The sequence below is a fragment of the Lepidochelys olivacea genome (assembly GCF_965140295.1).
Source record: "Lepidochelys olivacea isolate rLepOli2 genome assembly, chromosome: 1".
Taxonomy (NCBI): domain Eukaryota; kingdom Metazoa; phylum Chordata; order Testudines; family Cheloniidae; genus Lepidochelys; species Lepidochelys olivacea.
In genome coordinates, this window is record NC_140411.1 from 226,089,066 (window position 1) to 226,110,557 (window position 21,492).

A 21,492-nucleotide genomic window follows, 5' to 3' on the forward strand; every position below is an offset into this window, starting at 1 on the left:
AAATATAATTAGGCAGGCCAAAAAATCATTTGAAGAGCAGCTACCCAAAGACTCAAACTACCAGCAAAAAAAATTTTAAGTACATCAGATGCAGGAAGCCTCCCAAACAATCAGTGGGGCCACTGGACAATTGAGGGGCTAAAGGGAGGCTCCAGGAAAATACGGCCATTGCTGAAAAAGCTAAATGAATTCTTTCACATCCTCTGCCGTGAAGACTGATGCAGGAAGATTCCCACACCTGGGCCATTCTTGTTAGATGACCGATCTGAGGAACTGTCCCAGATTGAGGTGTCAGTTGAGGAGGTTTTGGTACAAATTGATAAATTTAACAGTAATAATTTGCTAGGACCATATGGCATTCACCCAAGAGTTCTGAAGGGGCTCAGATGAGAAGTTGCAGAACTACTAACTGTGGTATGTAACCTAGCATTTAAATCAGCTTCTGTACCAGATGACTGGAGGATAGCTAATGTGACACCAAATTTAAAAAAAAGGCTCCAGAAGCGATCCTGGCAATTACAAGCTGTTAAGCCTAACTTCAGTACCAGGTAAATTGGTTGAAACTATAGTAAAGAACAGAATTATTAGACGCTTAAATGAACACAATTTGTTGGGGGAAGAGTCAATATGGCTTTTGTAAAGGGAAATCATGCCTCACCAATCTATTAGAATTCTTTGATGGGGTCAAAAAACAATGGTGATCAAGAGTACCAGCATTTGACAAGGTCCCTCACCAAAGGCTCTTAAGTAACCTAAGCAGTCCTGGGATAAGAGGGAAGGTCCTCTCCTGGATCAGTAACTGGTTAAAAGACAGGAAACAAAGGGTAGGAATAAATGATCAGTTTTCGGAATGGAGAGAGGTAAATAGCGGTGTCCCCTAGGAATCTGTACTGGGACCAGTGCTGTTCAACATATTCATAAAGGGTCTGGGAAAAGGGGTAAATGGGTGGCAAAATTAGCAGATGATACAAAATTACTGAAGACTGTTAAATCCAAAGCAGATTTACAAAGGGATTTCACAAAACTGGGTCACTGGGCAACAAAATGGTGGATGAACTTCAGTGTTGATAAGTGCTAAGTAATGCACATTGGAAAACCTAATCCCAACAGAACGTTAGGAACCATTAGGAAAGAGAGAGATAATAAGACAGAAAATATCATATTGCCTCTATATAAATCCATGGTACGCTCACATCTTGAATATTGTGTGCAGTTCTATTCACCTCGTTTCAAAAAATATATATTAGAATTGGAAAAGATACATAGAAGAGCAACAAAAATGGTTGAGTATGGAACAGCTTCTGGATGAGGAGAGATTAAAAAGAATGGTACTGTTCAGCATGGAAAAGAGACGACTAAGAGGGGATATGATAGAGGTCTATAAAATCATGACTGGTGTGGTGAAAGTGAATAAGGACGAGTTATTTACCCCTTCACGATGCCCAGGAACTGGGGTCCCCTGAAATTAATAGGCAGCAGGTTTAAAACAAACTAACGGAAGTACTTCACACAATGCACTCAGTACTTAATTTGTAATGAAAGAGGTGCCAGGGCTCAAGCAATTTTTCTTACTTTCATAACTGATGCAACAAGCCCAGAGATGCTGGGGCTATGAACCACCAAGCCTAGAGATGCCTGGGCTCAGCCTGGGCAAGCCCTGGCACAAAACTATAATGAGGTTGTTAAAAAATTAGATAAGTTAATGGAGGACAGATCCATCAATGGCTATTAGCTAAGAACGTAAGGGATGCGATCCCATGCTCTGGGTGTCCCTAGCCTCTGATTGCCAGAAGCTGGGAGTAGACAATGGGATGGATAACTCAGTGATTACTGGTTCAGTTCATTCCCTCTGAAGCATCTGACATCGGCCACTGTCGGAAAACAGCATGCTGGGCTAGATTGACCATTGGTCTGGCCCTGTATAGCTGTTCTTATGCCTTATACCCACTTTTTCTATACCCTTCCAGCAGTTGGAACATCTAGCTGCTTCTAGAATGCAGTTGTGAGTTATCAGTACAGTACAATTTGCAGTACAAAATGAAAAAGTTGAGTCAGCGTAAAGCTGAATTTAATATCAAAGTAACACAAGTGGTACTATGCTCACTATACTACTGACTGTAATATAAAATTAAAAACACCTTCCATTTTTTTGCATTTCCCTGAAGCTACCTTGGAGCTTCCACTCCCTGCGCTGGTGTATTGTGTATATTGGGGATCTGGCTGCAGAATTTAAATCCAGACAACTATTGAGGACATACGACTGTGTGCGTGCGTGCATGTGTAATATGCTTATTTACATCTATGTAAAATGTGTTCATGATGATATCTTGGTCTCTTCCCATTGTTAAACCACAACCTCCTTTCCAAAGGGGCAAATCGAATAGTTTTAGAAGACTCCAATATCTTGCAACCCGTTGGGCTGACAGTATTTGAAAACTGGCTGTACTGGATTGACAAGCAACAACAAATGATTGAAAAAATCGACATGACTGGTCGAGAAGGACGTATGAAAGTCCAGGCTCGTATTGCACAGCTCAGCGACATACATGCAGTTAAAGAACTAAACATCCAGGAATACAGTAAGTACCATCCCTATTAGCAAGAAGCAATTGGGGGTGTGGGGTTGGGGTGGGAAGTGGCGCAACAGGGGATTATTAATGGCATAGGGAGACATTTCTTCCTATGTCACTGATTTAAATCCACCCCAGATCAGTAGTGGCCAAAAGGCTGATAAGGGGCCTGTGTGGAGTTTTCTCAGCACAACTCCCAGTGGACAGGAGACCATAACAAAAACCACTATCACGTTTTGTCACAGAGGATGTCTCTACACTGGCGCTGGAAGGTGTGATTCCCAGCTTGAGGAGACATACCTACTTTAGCTCTGATTGAGCTGGCACACTAAAGAGAAGGGAAGCCATGGTGGTGTGAGCACCTGGAGGGGCTAGCTGCCTTGAGTTCTGATCCTGATCAGAATGATATAGTGCAGGTCTCCTTGAGCTAGAAATTACACCTTTCAGCTCCATTGTAGACATACCCTAATGGGCAACCTTATAGGTAGTCCTATGACAGACACTAAGGATTGAGTGGATATAGAGACTAAAATACCATCTTAGTCCTAGAGGAGGTTCCTTTGGATCAGGGTTGTGGCACATTAATGGGGTAGAGTAGTTAAGCTTAACCTGCCACATGCTTTGTCTGTTTAGAGAACTTCAGCCCTTTTCACCAGGAGTAAATACACTCAAATAGTTTCTAAACTTTTTTTTTCAAGAGCACAAACTTTTTCCTAACTTGAAATGAATGGGGGGTTGGCTGGGGCTGGGTGCAGCCAAGTGGAGCCACAGCCATCATAGAGGAAGCAATCACGTTAACATAAGTATGATGTATGCTTTGAACTGGAGAATTTTTTCAGGAAACTGTCTGGGGATATTAATTAAAGCAGACGACTACTAGCTTTGTTTGCCATTAATCACAGTAAATCTGTCAAGAATTTCAAGAAGAAACAGGGCATCCTTATTAAACATTAAAATGAAAAGACATATTTATCTAGATCATATTCATTTGAGTTTTGGAGGCAGTGCAAATACTTCAGGCTTTGTAAATCAGAAAAGTTTGCTTTTTTTTTTATTGGCTTAGAGAGAGCAAGTGAGTGCAGTATTAAATTTTAGGCACCTTTGTTGTATTCTTCCAGAACTAATTCCACCTTTCCCAAGAAACAAACCTTTAGGTTTTGTTTCCTGTTTTTAAAAGGTTGCACTGCGTGATTTTTTTTTATGATGCTTCAGATCACAAATAATTATAAATGTCTGTGAAGGAAAAAAAATACTCTGGAGCTGCTTGTCTCGAAGGTTTTCCATTTGGGAAGGGAGAAAGGGAGGCAGGCCATTGTCATAATGAGCTCCATTCAGGTGAACCTCCTGTGTCCATGAGGAGCCCCACTGCAGGGGATCTACCCCATCTGAGCTCATTATGGGATCAGGGCCTGAAAAAGTAAATCTGGATTATTTTTTACCCAAGCTTTACTAATTAGTTTCTTCTTTCTAAATAATCTCAACCAGGCATGTGGGTTTGGGGTTATATTGCATAAAGATCTTGTTTATAAATTGCAGGACAGCATCCTTGTTCTCAAGATAATGGCGGGTGTTCGCACATTTGTATTGTGAAGGGTGACGGTACAACCCGGTGTTCTTGTCCAGTGCACCTTGTTCTGCTTCAGGATGAACTATCCTGTGGAGGTAAGTCCTTCCAGTTGTCTGCATTTCCTTAGTTGAACCCCTAACATATGGTTAGGACGGCCTTCATGTTAGCCACAATCCTCAATCTGGGAGAAGTTCTGGAGGGGGAAAGGTAAGTGCCATGAGGGGATGAGCTTTCCTGCATAAGATGTCTTGAACAATGCTTTTCCACACCGAGTATCTGGATACCATTTTGGTCTCTTCAATAGCTCCACAACTAACCTGTCCCAGTGAGTGGTGTTAATTAACTCTGAGGCAAGAAGGCTTTTCAAGATACAGATTTCCATTGTCCTTAGTAACTAAAAGGACACTGAGTTATTTCAGGTTGTTTTTTTTAAATTCAGTGGTTTGTAATACCATCTGAGAAAGCTGAGCTGTTTCCCCCTCCCTACCTTCGTTAGTGTGACATTTTCTATTTGACACACAGGTGACTTTGAAAACAGCTGAAATTAATTGAGCTGGTTTTGTTTAACCTGCTACTTTAAAGCACACTACAACACTTTTGTGTGGCTTCCCCAGGACCACCAGTGCTAAACACATAGCTCTTGGCGAGAGGTATTTTTAAGTTAGCTGCTGCTAAAGAGTGAGCACAGAGCACTGTTTTTGTGAACCTTGCCTAAGTGGCTTGGAAAAATAAAAATCATTGTGGGTACAGTAAGACTCAAAGCCCTGATTAACACTTGATAGAAAAAATTGTCGTAACTACCTCAGGCAGGTTCAGTTTAGGGGCTCATAATTCTGCAATAAATATAAACAGGAAGTACAAATGAGTTTTTCAGTCTACTCCTTGGCACCACCCTAGAGGTGGGTAATTAGCACCCTTGGGGGTATTCTCAGCAGAGGCCAAGGACTGACTAACCCATGGGGCTTGGAGGTGGCTCTTCTAGATGAGAATTTAGGCAGAGTACTGTGAGGGGAACCGGAACCTCTTTTGCCTTCATTGTACCTGATCCTTGGCTAAACAGAGGACTTTAGTCTCTAGGGTGCTGATTTGTCAACTTCTTGCCTCTGCTAAATTCTCTCTCTCACACACACACACACACACACTCACTCTCTCTCACTCTGAAAACAAGAGGTGGAGGATCAACAATTCTTGCACTGAATTTTTAAAATAGCAAATTGTTTCCCCAAATTGTTGTCGATCATTCTGATTCTGGGGTCTTCTGTTTTGTGTACCATCTATCCTTCCTTCTTCCTCTTCATTTCCATCTTCAAAGTCATCCCATGCACACCACTCCAAACTGCAGCTGGAGGTGGAGAGGGAGAGTCATTCTAGAGCAATGGAAGATGCTGCCCCTCTGGCCAGGCCCTGCTGGTTCAAGGAGGGAAGTAGAGGAGAGCTCAGGAGCTTCATTCTCTTTCTGTTGACATTTTGAGTGGATTTGTTGAGCAATTCTGTAGCCAGCAAGGCGACATGTGGTCACACAGTGGAAAAAAGAACTAACATAATCCAGATATTTTCTGAGTGCAAATTTAATGTTAGGCCAAAAAAGGGCCTCTTCATTTAAAAAAAAAAAAAAAAAATGAACGCTTACTACATAAGATTAACAGTTACTGTAGTAAATGTTAAATAACTGCTAACAGCTGTGTGGAGATAGCAGGAGTTGACTTGATGGAGCAATTTTTTTGTCTTTCTAAAACAAGTTTGGCTGAACACAGTTATAGAGGGCACATAACTAGACATTGAGTCACAGCACATCCATCTGCAGCACATTATATCCTTTTAATGTTTTCTATACAATTATTGTTGAACATTAAAAAGAAAGCGAGCCATTTTTTGTGCACACAGTGGGATTGCGGGAAAGGGGGAAAAGAGGAAGAGAAACACTCTCTGTGTGTTGACTTCAAGTGAAAACCTTTGAAGACTTAATGAAGTACAAGGGAAGGGTATACTGTGCTGGTGGAGAATTGTCCTTTGAATTTTGCATGCATATGTTTCTTCGTCCTCTCTTTGTGCCAGATTGTATTCCAGTTACATGAGCCTGCACTCTGGCATATGAAGCTCAGAGCTGCACCAATCACTGAGGGGGAAAAAAATACCTTGCATGGGGTATGTTTGTCGAAGAGTTGGGTTCTCCCACCTCTCTCCTTTAAGATGTGCTGCTTGTAGACATGGATTATTGATGTGTTCCTTTGGGTTTGTTTTTGTTTCCTTTTTTTAAAAGAACCCCCAACATGCTCCCCTCAGCAATTCACCTGTTTCACGGGGGAGATTGACTGCATCCCAGTGGCCTGGCGCTGTGATGGATTCACTGAATGCGAAGACCATAGTGATGAAAAGAACTGCCCTGTCTGTTCAGACTCCCAGTTCCAGTGTGAAAGCGGACAATGCATAGACAGCGTTTTCCGGTGCAATGGAGAGGCAAATTGCCAGGACAACTCAGATGAAAAGAACTGTGAAGGTATAGTGGATGCTTGGGAGTTAAGCCCCTAAATACCTTTAAAATCTGGTCCCTGGTTGATAGAGCACTAGATTAGGAGCCAGCGGATCTTGATGTGATTCCCAGCTCCGTCACTTGTTTGCTCTGTGAGCTTTGGCAAGTGTCTGTGTCTCAATTTGCCCAATTGTAAAATGGGGATAATGAAACTGACCTCCTTTGTAAAGCACTTTGAGGTCTACTGATGCCATTTAAGAATGAGATGATATTTTATTTCAAGCTCTAAAAATCTCAAAGCATTGGACTTAGTTTTGTGTTTAATTGTATGCTGAGAGAGCTGTTTGAATGCTTCTTATTGACTAATGGAAACTGTGGGAAAATGAGATTACTATTAATTTATTATATAATATCTGAATACAATGGAATTTAAAGTGGGTGTGAGTATGGATGGGTGAGAATGCAGATGGATGAGAGAGTTTTGGAGATGTCCTCCACCTGCAAACTCCAACAAAAGGCAGCATGCAAAGAAGTGATACTAGTGTGCCAAATGTGAACAGCCTCCGATTTTTGTAGTTTGAGGTTTTTTTGTAAATTAAATGAATTTTCATGTTGGTTGGAAGTTTGGAGTCTGAAGTCCTGTGTCAGTAAAACAAGTGTAACACACGCAAGTTGTCCTCCTCCATCTGACTGCCCTGACAGTATGTCTCAGCCTCGGCCTGGAGGGGCTGCTTCTGAGCGTGAGGGGATAGCCATTTTCGCACATCCATTCAATCAGTTTCCTCTTCTGAGGCCTTAAAAACTTCTGAATCTGAAGGGACTGCTTTAAAGTCAGTTGCTAGGACGAGGGCTGAGAATGCAGGCCCCAAGCCAGTCTTCAGTTGGGAATGATTTAGGAAACTAATGATCTCGGCCAGATTTCAACAAGCTGACTGGTTTGGAATGAAAGTCTCCCTATCCACTTCCAGTCCTGCCATGCCATCCAGTCTTTCACATCATTAGATTCTGATTCTGTTGATAACTTGTCTCTAGGATGAGAAACTTCTGGCTGCAAAGTTTCAGGTGGTTTAAAAAACATCATACTGATACGGCGTTGTCCTGTCTGATTAGTGTGAGAAAGAAAGCTCGCCATTTACTAATGAAAATAAGAATAGTATTTCCGATATGTCAATATTCAGGGAAGCTGTACCTGTATTTCCCCTCAGTGGTTCAACAAGGGCATCCAACTCCTAGCTTCCAGCTCCCTAGATGTTGCCTTCCTGGGCAGAGACCCACATCTTACTCCATTCTGCCTGGCATGTTTCCAGGCTGCACAGTTCCCTACCTTCACAATATCATTTCCAGCAAGGATAATGTCATTTCCAGCAAGGACAATCTGCTTGCTTCCTCTTCAGAGATAGATAGCAGAGTGATTGCTACAGATTTAAGTGATCACACAGCTGTTTCTAAGCAAGCCTGCTTTATTCTTAAGGTAAAAAGTGTTACAGAGAAATCATATTAAAAATAATAAAAGAGCCTGCAAACCTTCTAATAAGCTTACCAGGCATCACCCCACCCTAGGGGTTACCTTGTGGTTACAAGTTCATCAGAGCTTCATTTCAGAACAACCAAACAGGTTTATGAGGCCTCGGTAGGCCAAGGCCTTCCAATCCTCCAATGAGGATTGGGGCCCCTCTGTGAACCAGTGTTCCTGTCCATTTGCTGGATCAGGAAGAAGACCCCTTAGTCAGCCTAAACTCAGTTTTTTAACCAAAAGTCTTCTCTTTGTCTGTTGGTCTCTGGAGAGTCTAGTATGAACTAGTATATGCATATCTCTCCAACAGCTTTCACTAGCATTCCCCCCTCCCTACTAGAAAAGATACAGTCAGTTCTACAATAGCACATACATCATTGCATTTTTAATACAATGTACCCCAAAGATACTAACTCTAATTCAATAAGGTTTAACTTTATTGAATTAAGTTTATCTTAATTCTGTCAGGTTTGTTTGGGATATGACAAGATATTGTCACTCTGTCACACCCTAGTCTTACAATTCCTTGCACGCTTATTGATATTTACATAATCACTGCACAGTGATTTTACAACCATACAGTATATGAAACGTTGTACTTTGATCAGTTGACAGCAATTATTACCTAGAGTGCAGGTATTTGGATAATTATTGTTCAGTTTAGTTTTCTCCAGAACCACACAATGACTATACATAACTTTCTACTGTGTTAGTCTGCCATAATGCTGTACCTTAAACTGGTTCCTACACCCTGAATTTTCAAGCTGATTGCTAGCCACAAAACCTCTGGTTCAACTTCTCGCTCATCTCAGCTAAAGAAAAAGCTCCCAAACTTACATGAAACAGAGCAAAATATAACAAAAGCAAAGAATATGATGATATCAAGCGCAGCAAACCTGTTTGTAAATTAAACCCTTTTAACTCCTTTCCCTCACTGGAGGGCCCTTCTCCCCAGACTAATGGTCACATATGCATGTTTACACTCTGACTTGGGAGAGTTCCAGCCCCCTCCTCTGTCTTCCACTTCAGGTTTAAAATGTAAATGTCAACAAAAATATTTTGTCCAATGGTCTAGCAATTTGCTGACCTAGAGGGAGGGAAAGGCAGGGCTGGGGAAAGAGGGAGGAAGAGGAAGGGTCTGATGAGTGTTGGAAGGAATTTGTAACCTCTTTGAAAAGAAATAACTTTATCTTTTAGCAGCTTGACAAGTTTTTATAACTTAATTCTTTTCTCTCATTCAAAATTCAAATATTTAATGGATAACGTTAATAGTAATTATAACTTGTGTGCTTCCTGTTAATTTTATCCTGGGTTTATTTCCTATAAACACTGTTGCCTTCTGCCTCTGAGTTCATTCAGCCCAGGATACTATAATTTATTACCCTGCAAATAGGAAACAACATTCTCAGGTTATCACTGTATTACCCTCCTACTGAACCTGATCACCTGTCTTTGTTTTCTTGAGTATGTGACATTGAACATTTCTGGACATTTTACCCCCCCTCCAGTGCTTTGTTTAACCGATCAATTCCGCTGCGCCAGTGGCCAGTGCATTGGGAAAAACAAGAAATGTGATCACAACTTGGACTGCAGTGACAGCTCCGATGAGCAAGGATGCTGTAAGTGTATAATCTGGGATCAGAGACATGGTTGCAGCAAGTGAAGATGATTGTTTACCTCCTCAGTGAGTTAGGATTCGCTCTCACAACCCAATATTAAAGCCACATACATTAATTTTAAGGTGGGTGTTCCTGCCTCACCTGCTGCCCAATAATTGATGCCTGGGGATCATGGGAAGAGCTAATTGACATGCAGCTCTTTTTGGAGTTAAAAATATATTATTCTGATGATGTGTCTCAGATTCAAAACAGTTAAATTCTGCCCCTTATATTTTAAAAAAAATTTAAAAAATTTGGAACTCTTGCTTAATAATATGTTTGTGTGCATGGATGGAAGCATTCTTCTGTGGTATAAGAATCTCTTCAAAATGTCCTGAGGCTGTTGTAACCATTCTGCTCTGCTTCATGGTTCTCTCAGCCATAGAATTCACAAGAGGTACTTTAAGAACCTTAGGAGTGCTCCTGTCTCTCTGCACATAGAAATATGCTAAAAAGTTTCCTTTGTGCCTAAAGCCTATGTAATTCTCTTCTTGGTTTATAGTTGCAGATTATGGTTTATGGAATATAATATCCTTTGGGCGTGCCTGCCTTGAAATCCTCCAGGGCCCTAGAAAAAAAACTACACGCCAAACAGAATAGATTTCAGCCTTAAAGTTCACTGGCATCATTGTTACATTATTAGAAATATTAAATGGGAAATCTCCTCACCTATTGTAACCAATTGATGTACTGCACATAACAGACACAATTAATGAATAAAAACACACAAATGTGTGTGTGAATGTCCCCAAATGTATGTCCAGAATGACCCCTAATTCTTTAGCTCCTAAATCTACTTCAGAGATAAATGAGATCTCCCTTTGTTGGCAGTAATAGTAGGGTGCCTTATCCTCCCTGTGGGCCAGACGCCACTATCACAAACGTGCACATACAGCATGTTACACTGACCTGAGCCCATTTCCTATCTTCTCTATTCTTTGTAACGAGGGAGGAGGGAAGTTAGGTCAATGTATTCACTGAGATAAGTTTGTAGCTAGTTCTGTTCTGCTTCCAATGTGGACAGGGTCTTATCTAATGAATCTACAGAGATGAAAAAATATGGGAGCCAAAGAGATTGGCTAAAGGGTTGGTGCAGACTTCAGGGAACAAGGATATATGGATTGAAGAGTAGCCACTTAGATACCATGGAGATGGGTGTGATATAAGACACTGAATAGAATAGGTAAATGCTTTGATACCTGCTTGTCTTCACAGAGTCTCAAGGCATAGTCAGGTTGTTGTCCATTGTTCTGAGAAATATCACTGCTTACGGTCCAGTACCTTCAGGAATGGCATCCCTGTCTGACTGCTGATGGGCTTGTAATAACAATTCAGGGTGGCACTGCCTTGCAGAGATGATACTTCTAGGACAGATGATCAGGTGTAGCTGTTACCATCAATGGGAAGTGCACATGGGGCAGGTTAGGTGTCTTTGGAAATGCCACAAGACACAGTTGATCATTGCTTCCATGGTTCTCCTATTCAGCATCAGTGAATGCTGGGCCATGAAGCAGAGGAGTGGGAGTTAATGGTATTAATTAGAACACTGGCTTTTGCCCTAGGTTCATATGCTACTTAGGTCAAATGTGAAAAGTAGCTGTCTTTAATTGCAGGTAAAAATGTCATCCTAGTGCCTAGTGGGCATTTGTTCACGCTGCATGTTTAATTAGAAGGCTGTTGTAAGTGGCTTGGAAGCTCAGTAGCATAGACTTCCAGTTTTTGTTTTGGGGAGAGTGGCATGAATGCTAAACTTAGCATGTCTGAAGTGGTTGGACCTAACAAAGTAAGTTACAGAATCTGATTTCTCTCTCCTCGTTTAGACACAACAGAGGAGCCAGCACCACAAGCCAACAATACCATAGGCTCGATCATTGGAGTGATCCTCACTGTTTTTGTGGTTGGAGCAATGTACTTTATCTGCCAGAGGGTGCTGTGCCCACGCATGAAGGGGGATGGGGAAACAATGACTAATGACTATGTGGTGCACGGACCAGCCTCCGTACCACTTGGTTATGTGCCTCACCCAAGCTCTCTGTCAGGGTCTCTCCCAGGTAAGTAACAAGATGTCTAAGCATTTTAAAACTACATTTTAAAAAATTTAGGTTTCCTTATCCTGCCTCTTAATGGCACTATATAGTTATAATGCACGCTCCTGCGCGTGCTCACCAGCAAAGTAGGTGTTTGTACCATGTACATAATTCTGGGCACCTGCCCCTCGGAAGACAGGATTTAACCCTCTAAATTGTATTACTCAGTTGTTTTGATTTCTAACAGTGTCATCCACAAGAAGCAGAACTACCAGTAATTGTATATACCCATACCTGGGGATCACTTCTTTTACTACTGAAATTCATCCTCTTCTGGGGCCAGTGTAATGGCACCAACAATTCTACACAGCAGTGTAGGCTCAGGAAATAGAATTAAATCAACAAGAATTTAGATGGAATATAGTCACTCATGTTGATTGGGAATTGCCCTGTCTCGGGGACAAATATCCTGTATTGTGTGCTTAAGGAGAGTTCTATGGGATCTTTAATGACCAGGAGTAATTATGGCCTCATTTCTGTAAACCCTTTTAAACAGCATTATGCAAACAGCAGCCATATGTTGTAACCTTATCTATCCGATGAGATATGAAACTAAGGCTGGTCACAAAAGTGCATTTAGTCTTAATTAATGTGCATGACTCCTGTATCTGTTTCTTTATAAATAATGAGCTGTCATTAGTCAGTGCCAAGTCTTTTTAATAAAATCCATACTCTTGCTGCTTTATTTTGATCCAACTGGAGCAAAAGAGGTGCCTGTAAATGCTTTTTGCAAACCTGTTATGGCGTTATATCAATGCATCAGCCCCTTTTGCCTTCCTGTAATGAGCTGCTTTTCATAAGAGGGAGCTTTGAGCAGAATTTTCGCTGTAGTCCGGAATGCATTCACATGCATCTTCCCCTTTTGTTAGGCCTCCCTCCTAGTCTCCTTTCACTTTGTTGCAAAAACTCACTATGTGGAAAAGAATGAACAAAACCTCTTTCCTCTCGCACGCATGAGACGGGCAAAATCAGTTTAATGTTTTATTCTTGAGTATAGAGAGAGTGCTGAAGTGCCTTCTCTCTTAAGCCTTTCAAAGCCATTCAAGTGAAAGGAATCAGTTTCTCTTTGCACAAGCTTTCATGCAGCCCCATGCCAGGTTCCTGAGTTCAGTGGCTAGAATGTTAAGCCAACATGTTTATTCCCTGAGTAACTTCATTTTGCTTTTCCTTTAAGGAGACTAGGATTGTTTAATGCAGACAGCTTTATTTTTTATTTATTTTTGAGTCATGTGTTTATAGTGCCTGTATCCTGTAGAGAGATTTTAGCTTTAACCCCATCCCTTCTTCAGTTTTGCTTTAAAGATTTTAATACTGATGTACATACTGTCTGTCATCTTCTTTAGGAATGTCTCGTGGTAAATCTGTGATCAGCTCCCTCAGCATTATGGCCGGAAGTAGCGGCCCTCCCTACGACAGAGCCCATGTCACGGGGGCATCCTCCAGTAGTTCTTCAAGCACCAAGGGCACTTACTTCCCTCCAGTAAGTCGCACTTCCATGCGTGGGTATCCTTCAGTCCAGTAGCAGCGCGCATGTCTGGGGTTAGCTGTTTGGCAGGGGTTTTGTTTTGGATTTCTAGTCTAACAAATCTGGTTGGTTGGTTGAATATGGAGTGGGTGAACTGGAAGGAAATGTGTGTGTACAGCATGCCCTATTCCAAAGCTGCAAAGGAATGTCTTGCTAAACGAAAAGAGTTAGTAGATTTAGTGCTGGTGAAAGGTGTTGGACTGATTGACCTAGAGACTGTAAAAGCCCTAAACTATAGAACAGATACAGCACAGGCAGAAAAAAACTTCTCCCCTTTGACCCCACTGCAGCACCTCCAACTTGGCATGGAGGGATCCTCACTAAAGGGGAGTCTACTATCCACAGTCCTTGCAGGAGAACCAGTTGCAATGGTGGCTTTCATGCTGTTAACGTAGCGCTAGGAGCTGCAGTCATGGACCAGGACCCCATTGTGTTAGAACACAGAACAGAAAGACGGTTCATGCCCAAAAGACTTTACAGTCTAGATCCTAAGTAATCTTGTCCTCCAGTAGCAACTGATACTACCAACTACTTCATATATAACGCACAAAACAGCCCATCAGGTGATGATAAATTGAATGATCAAATGTGGGCTGAATTTGAACTGCTGACCATGATGTCGGAGGCCTCATAACGTACTCCCCCTAGGATATTTATTTCACTACAGTTGAAATATCCTCTTTCCTCTAAGAGTCAGAATCCATTCAGCCATATAAAGAACAAGGGGCAGCAAAATAACAATACTGGAAACAGCGAACTGGTTGTGGCAGTCATCCGTCAGTTTGCCTAGGATAGCGGTATATCTGATGGCAATCTAGTCTTGAATTGCCTGCTTTGGGTTTACTTTTCAGCATTAAGTGCTTCAAAATAGCAACAGTAGTCAGCTGCTTAGGAGGCAAGCTTAGTGATAGCCTAGATGGAAATGGATACAAGCGAGGTTCGCAGGATGTTGAGATTATAGAGAGGAATTTACGCTGGGAAGGGGCCATGGCTTTGTCTAGGTGCAGTACTGAGCTTTGCCTTAACAAGAAGGAAATGCATGAACTACATACTAGTGTTTTCTTTAATATTGGGTAGGAATAGCATCATGGCTGTATTTAATTTTTTCTTCCTCTTTAAGTTTTTTGTTGCTGTTTAAAAAGATGCCTCTTTATTTATTTTTTTTTTTTTTAGATTTTGAACCCTCCGCCATCACCAGCTACTGAACGCTCACATTACACCATGGAATTTGGTTATTCTTCAAACAGTCCTTCCACTCATAGATCCTACAGGTAATTTTTTAGTACAGTAGCCTCAATTGGAATCAAAGCCTCATTGTACTAAGTGCTGTACAAACATAGAATAAAAGACAGTCTTTGCCCTAAAGAGTTTACAATCTAAGGCCCTGATCCTGCAAACAGTTATACAGATGCTTAATTTTAATCACATGCATAGTCCCACTCTCTCTGTCTCGCACATGCCATCTGCAGAGCAACATGCTATGGATGCAGTGATAGATCCATAAGCCATTTCAACCTCCCCTCCCCCATGATATTATGGATATCATCCAGTTTACCTTTGAATCCATATTTGGGGGGCTGCGCTATGATGCGATCGATAGTTTGGATGTTCTCGGCACAGTCGCGTGACGGGGAGTCTTTGTTAATCTAGTAGCCACGTCTCCCATGGGTGGTTCGGAGGCAGTTAAATGTGGTCCAAAGTTTGCATGGCAGGTCAAAACTAAGAGGGCGGCTTGTTGGGTCAGTATGAATGTGTTTGTTTGGAACGGTAGATAAGGTCCAGATACTTTGCCATTCCCTGGCTAGATCCAGAGACATGAGGTGGTCATGTGTGGTCCACAGTGGTTTTCGCGATTTCAGTTGATGTTAGGATATGTTATCCATAACCTGCTAGATGGGAAGTTCTGGGTAATCTTTGGTGCATCTAAGTTCTCGTGCCGTGGCCCTATCTGAACTGATAGCTGGAAGTTCCATGTTTGCTAATACAGAAGGTCACAGCAGAGGCTTTAGAAAATGACCTTGGCTTCTCTCCACACTTGGGGGATTTCACCAGTCACCAGGATGTTGGTGAAAAGCTGCATCATCCATTTCCATGCCAGTGGATCCACGTTATATAAAATCTCAGGATAGATACGATCTTTTCCTGCTGCTTTTCCCAGTTTCATGGCTGCATTGGCAGTATCGATCTCCTTACTTCTGAATGGCCCAGACCATTGGGACAGTGCAGCACCTGTGAACATCACCAGCTGAAGCTGATGCTCGACTTGTCTGCACTACTGTCTGTTCGCTGGCTGTTTTGAAGTCCACAAACATTTAGCAGCGATGGCATTGGCTTTCACCTGTGACCTAATGGCATGCGCTGGATTTGCAGCCCCCAAATGTTCCAGGCATGTCTGCTCCAGCGTGTGAAGTTTAGACCTTCTACGCATTCAAGCCACCATTTCTGCCTTGCTGCATCCCGTGACACCAGGAGGGCATTTCCAGTTTTTAGGTCTTTACGCTCATCATATTTGTGGAGGAGCTTGTGGCTCTTTGCAGTCCAGCTGGGAGTATACCTGTGTCCCCAGAGAATGTTGTTCTTCATGGCAGAGATTAGGAGTGCAGTAAAATGGTCAAAAGGGGGAATGCAGGAGATGGTGTTTTCCACAATCATAGTGAAAGTGGCCTAGTCTGCTTTTTTAAAGTTCCAGCCTGGAGCTAGTTTTGGGTAGAGAACTGGGATTTGAATTCCATTATGGGTCTGTCCTGAGTGTTCAGGAAGTCATTGAGGATGATCCATGGCATATAGGTGTTGGTGTGCCCTGTATCCTCTTTAGAGATGAACGTCAGGTCAGGGCAATATCCTCTGCCCCATCTTGCAGAGTGGAAAGTGACCACCTGGTTTGCATCAAAAAGGAGGCGTATATCATTTGCTGTAGTCCAGTGTGTCAGTTCTTCGCCTGGAAGATTGTTTGCAGCATAGCCTCATTGTGTGTAGTGACTTAAAGCTGCCCACAAATAAGCAAGGTCCTGCACCTTCTGCAGAGCTGGTTGAGGCCATGGTGTACCAGGTGGTTTATATACATTGATGATGGTTAGCTTGCCGATGCGCACAGAGATGGTGGTAGTTTGTGCAATGTAGGAGGTAGAACCACATATTTGTTGATCTCCTGCTTGATGTAAATTGCCAGCCCCCATTTTGGGTGGTAATTGCTGGCTATGAGTTTATAGCCATGGATTTTGTAGCAATGGGTCTTTTTTTCATTTGCAACATGGGTGAGAACATCGATGTTGGTCATCTTCACCATTTTCTCCAGGAAGTCGTACTTGGACTGTGAGAGGCCTTCAGCATTCAGTTGGCAGATCTTTACCCCAGGTCCGATCTACCTGGTATGTTGGCCCTGAAAAGGTAGTCCCACTGAAGCACGTGCATAAGTGTCTGAAGGATTGGGGCCAAAAATTTAAGACAAAATGCAACAAGTATGTTAGCAGCGTTTCTCTCAAATGTGTATCATTGAGGGACATCACTCAGTTTTTGTCCAAAACTTATTTAAGTTTTGCATAAGCTTGGTGTCCCATTACTTTTATTACTGAAAATCATTTACACCAGAAAGATAGTGAGAGAGCCATTCACTCTAGAAGAGTATGTCTTATGCTATTTTAAGTTTCCTGCATGAATAATTTGTTTGGCACACAATATATCATTTGGGCCTTGCCATCTTGAGAGAGATGACAAGCAAATCCTAGGAAAGGAAGAAGAGAGACTAATGTTGCATAGATACCGTGGATACATAGCCTAGCTTGTGCACAACATAATTATTTCTGATTCCACAATGAGGTGTTTCTGATTTTTTTTTTTTTTTAATATGTATTTATATTTAAATTTTTAAATCCTTTTTTAACCCTCTTCCTATTTTGTTTTTTGTTGTTTTGGGTCGGGGGTGAGGCTAAAGGGGGGTTTCACTGTTAAACTTTTACATATTTCCTTTTTTCTCCCTTTTTAAACTATGGCCTATTTCACTGTTGTTGTTTATAGACTTGTAAGCTTTTGCCCATTGTTTTTATTTAATGTAATGTTAATGCACACCCTCCCCTTCCCCCGAAGATGGATGTTTGGTCTCTTTGCTGTAATAATTTTATGTTTTAATTTATTTGGGTTTTTACCACAAATGAAAGAAAAGGAGCACCTTTCCAAGTCTATAGTCCATGCCCCGCTACCCTACCCTACCCTACCCCACCCCACCCCACCCCAGACACACAAGCAGCACTGGTTGACTACCAGAGGGAGTTGTGTATCTCTGTCAAAAATAAGTTCTCTGTAATGGGCTTGTGGATAATGAAATTATTGGGGCTCAAAAATCATATCTTCTGTTAAAGGAGAATACATGGCCAGTGTTCTGCAGAAGGTCAGACTTGATGTTCATAGTGGTCCCTTCTGGCCTTATGAAAACTCTATAAAAGGGACTGGCAACTTAGAAAGCAAACCAACATCAAAGCTTGGCACCAGCTTCGATAATTCTGATTACTGTTAGCTGATGTGACATTTGAATCTCATTAATGATACTGAGCATGTGGTGCTGGGTTTGATGTTTCTAGAACTTTCTCTCCCAGTCAAAAATATATCCTATTGCTGCTTCTGATCATCTTGTCTTTCCTCACATTCTGACAATTACCTCGAGCAGTGGTTTTCAACCCGGGGTATGTACTACTGGGAGTACACAGAGATCTTCCAGGGGGTACATCAACTCCTCTAGACATTTGCCTAGTTTACAGTAGGCTACATAAAATGCAGAAGCGAAATCAGTACGAACTAAAATTTCATACAGACAAAATGAGAAATGAAGCAATTTTTCAGTAGTATTGTGCTGTCACACTTGCATTTTTATGTCTGTTTTTAAGTGAGGTGAAACTTGGGAGTACGCAAGACCAATCAGACTCCTGAAAGGGGTACAGTCATCTGGAAAGGTTGAGAACCACTGACCTAGAGAAATTGGCCATCTTGATTTTGGGGCAGAGGTGCTGACAATAGTGGCTGCTACAGCCTCAGTGTCTTGGGCAATAGAAGTCGCTCTCCTCTATATGTGCAACTTGATTTTTTTCTTGCACCCACTTCAGAACTTCTTTCAGATAGCAGCGCATGGGAACTGCAGCTACATTAGCTGCTCAGGGAGATGAGTCTCCTGGCTGCAGTAAAACAGTCGCATGAGCTAGCTTCTCTGTCTGTGGACTCTGATCCAGTGCTGAATTAATCAACAGAGGATACTGGAAATAGAACATCTACTCCACACACTCTGGTTTCCCCCAACCTCTAAAACCCCCCAAATCCCACCCCTTTTGTAGCTGTTTGACCAGGGTTGAGGCTTTGTGATGTCTAGACCAAGCTGATGGCTAATTAGTGGAGCTGGGCAACATATTTTGACTGAGCAAAAACTTGACATTTTTTGCTGAGAAATGCAGACTCAGGTCAACTGAAACATTTAATGAATTGATGCTGATCTTGGCAAGTGGTTTCAGTTGAAGAAAAAAATTAAGACGTCAAAACTGTTTGTTTTGACATTTCTGAAAAGCAACGTTTCAATTTTTTTGGCTAGATTCTCTAGGGGACTTGGACACCACTCTCAAAAACAAGGCAGAGGTGGAGGGGAGACCTGGGGAGCAGGGACTGGAACCTGGCTCTTCCACATCCCAGGTGACTGCCCCAACCACTAGGCTATTGGGTATAAGCTGGGGCACCACCAGCTGTACCTCCATCACTAGGCCCCTCCTCCTTGGTTTTGTGAATGGCACGTTAAGTCCCCTTGTTAATGTAGCTTTCCATTTCCTTTGCTTTTATTTAAACAAGAAAAGTAGATGCCCAAAAGTGGAACAAAACATTTCTTTTGACGTGAGATGAATTAATTTCCAGCTTTTCCATTCGCGAAAATTCTGAAAAATGTTGGGGTGGTTGTGCCCAGACAGGTGGGGCTGGGGTTTTGGGGCCTCGGTTTGGAGCTGGCAGTACTTTGAAAAATCACAGCTCTGCTAATAAGTATTCCCTTTGAGGCGGTACAGCTGCCCTGTGTTCTGTTATCTGAATCTTTGGCTTATAGTTTCTCTAAGTGCTGACATCTTTGCTATGAATGTCCTTATATAGCTACAGGCCATACAGCTACCGGCATTTTGCACCTCCAACCACGCCATGCAGCACAGACGTTTGTGACAGCGACTACGCCCCCAGCCGGCGGGTCACAACAGCAGTGACTAAGGGCTACACCAGTGATTTGAACTATGATTCCGAGCCCGTGCCCCCTCCACCGACGCCAAGGAGCCAGTACCTCTCGGCAGAGGAGAACTATGAAAGCTGTCCGCCCTCCCCGTACACAGAACGGAGCTATTCCCATCACCTCTACCCGCCGCCTCCATCCCCCTGCACGGACTCCTCATGAGGGCCCCTCCGCCCCCTTCCTTAACTTCCTCCACTACAAAAGTGTAAATACAAATTGTCCATACCAGGGAGGGGGGAGGGAGCTATTGGAGAGGGAGGAGGCACGACAGTGTACAGTTAAAAGTTATGAAATGGGGTGGGGAATACTGGAGATATTTGTATAGAAGAAAAAAGGATATTTATATATTTTCTTAAACAGCATCTGCTGCTTGTGCCATAAGAAGAAATTTTTGTATAAAAGAATAGAAATTTGTACAAAATTTTTATTTTTGCAAATGGAACAAAAAAAACATGCCTTAATCCAGTGAAGTGACCGAGCACATGAGAAAATGGAAGGACCAGGACGCGTCACTGTCCAGTGAGGCAAAGTGTGGGGTTCGTCAATACCAAAAAAGTTTAAAAAAGAAGTCCGTCTCAGAGCAGCATACCATAGATACTTGGAAGTAGCCAAATAACCTCTACATTAACTATGGAGGGCCAGCAATGAAAGTTAAACTTGAAGAAACAGTCAGGACAGATATTAACCTTACACAAAGGGCTTTATGTTTTCTACAGGAATACAGCAATCGTAGCAGTGACTGTATGTGTTATAATATTTTATTATATATGTGTGTGCAAATATAATGAAATATTAGAATATATTGTCACACACATTTTAAAAATTAAAATGCATCTGAATTTTTTTTGCCTACATTTGCATCACTCCCCCCATTTTAAAACTTTCTCCATTGCTGGAAGTTCAGTAATTTTGTTGGGTACACTTTTAAAAATGTCTTTAATTTGTTTTGCATTTTCCACCCCTGTATCCTCTGCTTCTCTCCCCCTCCCCTCCCCCCCCCGGATTTAACAATAAATTGTTAAATCAAATTTCCTTGTTTAAAGTACTTCTAGAATTGGCCAATGAAAATTCATCCTCTGTTTTTTATTAGCCTTGTGTTGCAGTGCCAAGTTATGCTTTGGGTTTCTTTATTCAGCTGATACCGTAGGGTTCCATTTTGTACCAGGTCAGCCCAATTCTCATGTAATCGACAAGGGTAATATGGATATACCTGAATCGTTTTAGTCCCTTAAAAATTGTTTTGATTTAGTGCCCACAAAATGTCAAGTATTTTTATACCACATATAATATAGACAACATATTTATAAACTATAAATTTAACCATAATTACTAGTTTTACTGTAAATGAATCCTGTTTCCTTGCAATACTTTCAGTGTATAGTTAATATCACAGTATACAAATCATTTATATATATATTTATATTATTTCCTAGTAAGGAAGCATTTAAACATTGTCAATGGGAGGATGGGACACAATCTATAAGAAATGGAATTTTGATCATTAGAAATGTTTTCCCTACTGTATTAACTATTCATGCTGTGTTCATGTTAGGTAAGCCGGTCTTCTCCATATGATTTCTACATACCTCCTCTTTTGCGTGGCATGCGTTTAATACTTTAGTATTAACCACTGTGAATGTCAGATTTTAAGATATTCTGAACCAAATCACTTTATATTAGCATCCTGTATTTTTGTATCTCCTTAGCTTCTTTGGCAATTAGAAAGGGATAGTATGCATTCATTTTAAAAACAGTTTGCATGAACTGAAGGGCAACATATGATCTTCTTCACTCTTCCTGACTCCAGTGCAGTGTTTGAGTTCAACAGCCTGAACAAGTGGAGCTCACAATGGATCTGATC

General features: G+C 41.7%; 1 protein-coding gene across 2 annotated transcripts in view; it reads left to right on the forward strand.

Moving 5' to 3' along the window:
• LRP6 (LDL receptor related protein 6) overlaps positions 1-20,987 on the forward strand; it is a 191,372-nt gene extending 170,385 nt beyond the window's left edge. For both annotated transcript variants that reach the window (XM_084627378.1, XM_084627379.1), the window contains 8 exons: positions 2,370-2,579; positions 4,107-4,232; positions 6,398-6,634; positions 9,629-9,739; positions 11,599-11,829; positions 13,209-13,345; positions 14,564-14,661; positions 19,502-20,987. In XM_084627378.1, coding sequence (XP_084483504.1) covers positions 2,370-2,579; positions 4,107-4,232; positions 6,398-6,634; positions 9,629-9,739; positions 11,599-11,829; positions 13,209-13,345; positions 14,564-14,661; positions 19,502-19,793 — 1,442 coding nt within the window. In that variant the 3' untranslated portion in view covers positions 19,794-20,987. The remainder of the gene's footprint in view (positions 1-2,369; positions 2,580-4,106; positions 4,233-6,397; positions 6,635-9,628; positions 9,740-11,598; positions 11,830-13,208; positions 13,346-14,563; positions 14,662-19,501) is intronic.
• The last annotated feature ends 505 nt before the right edge of the window (positions 20,988-21,492 follow it).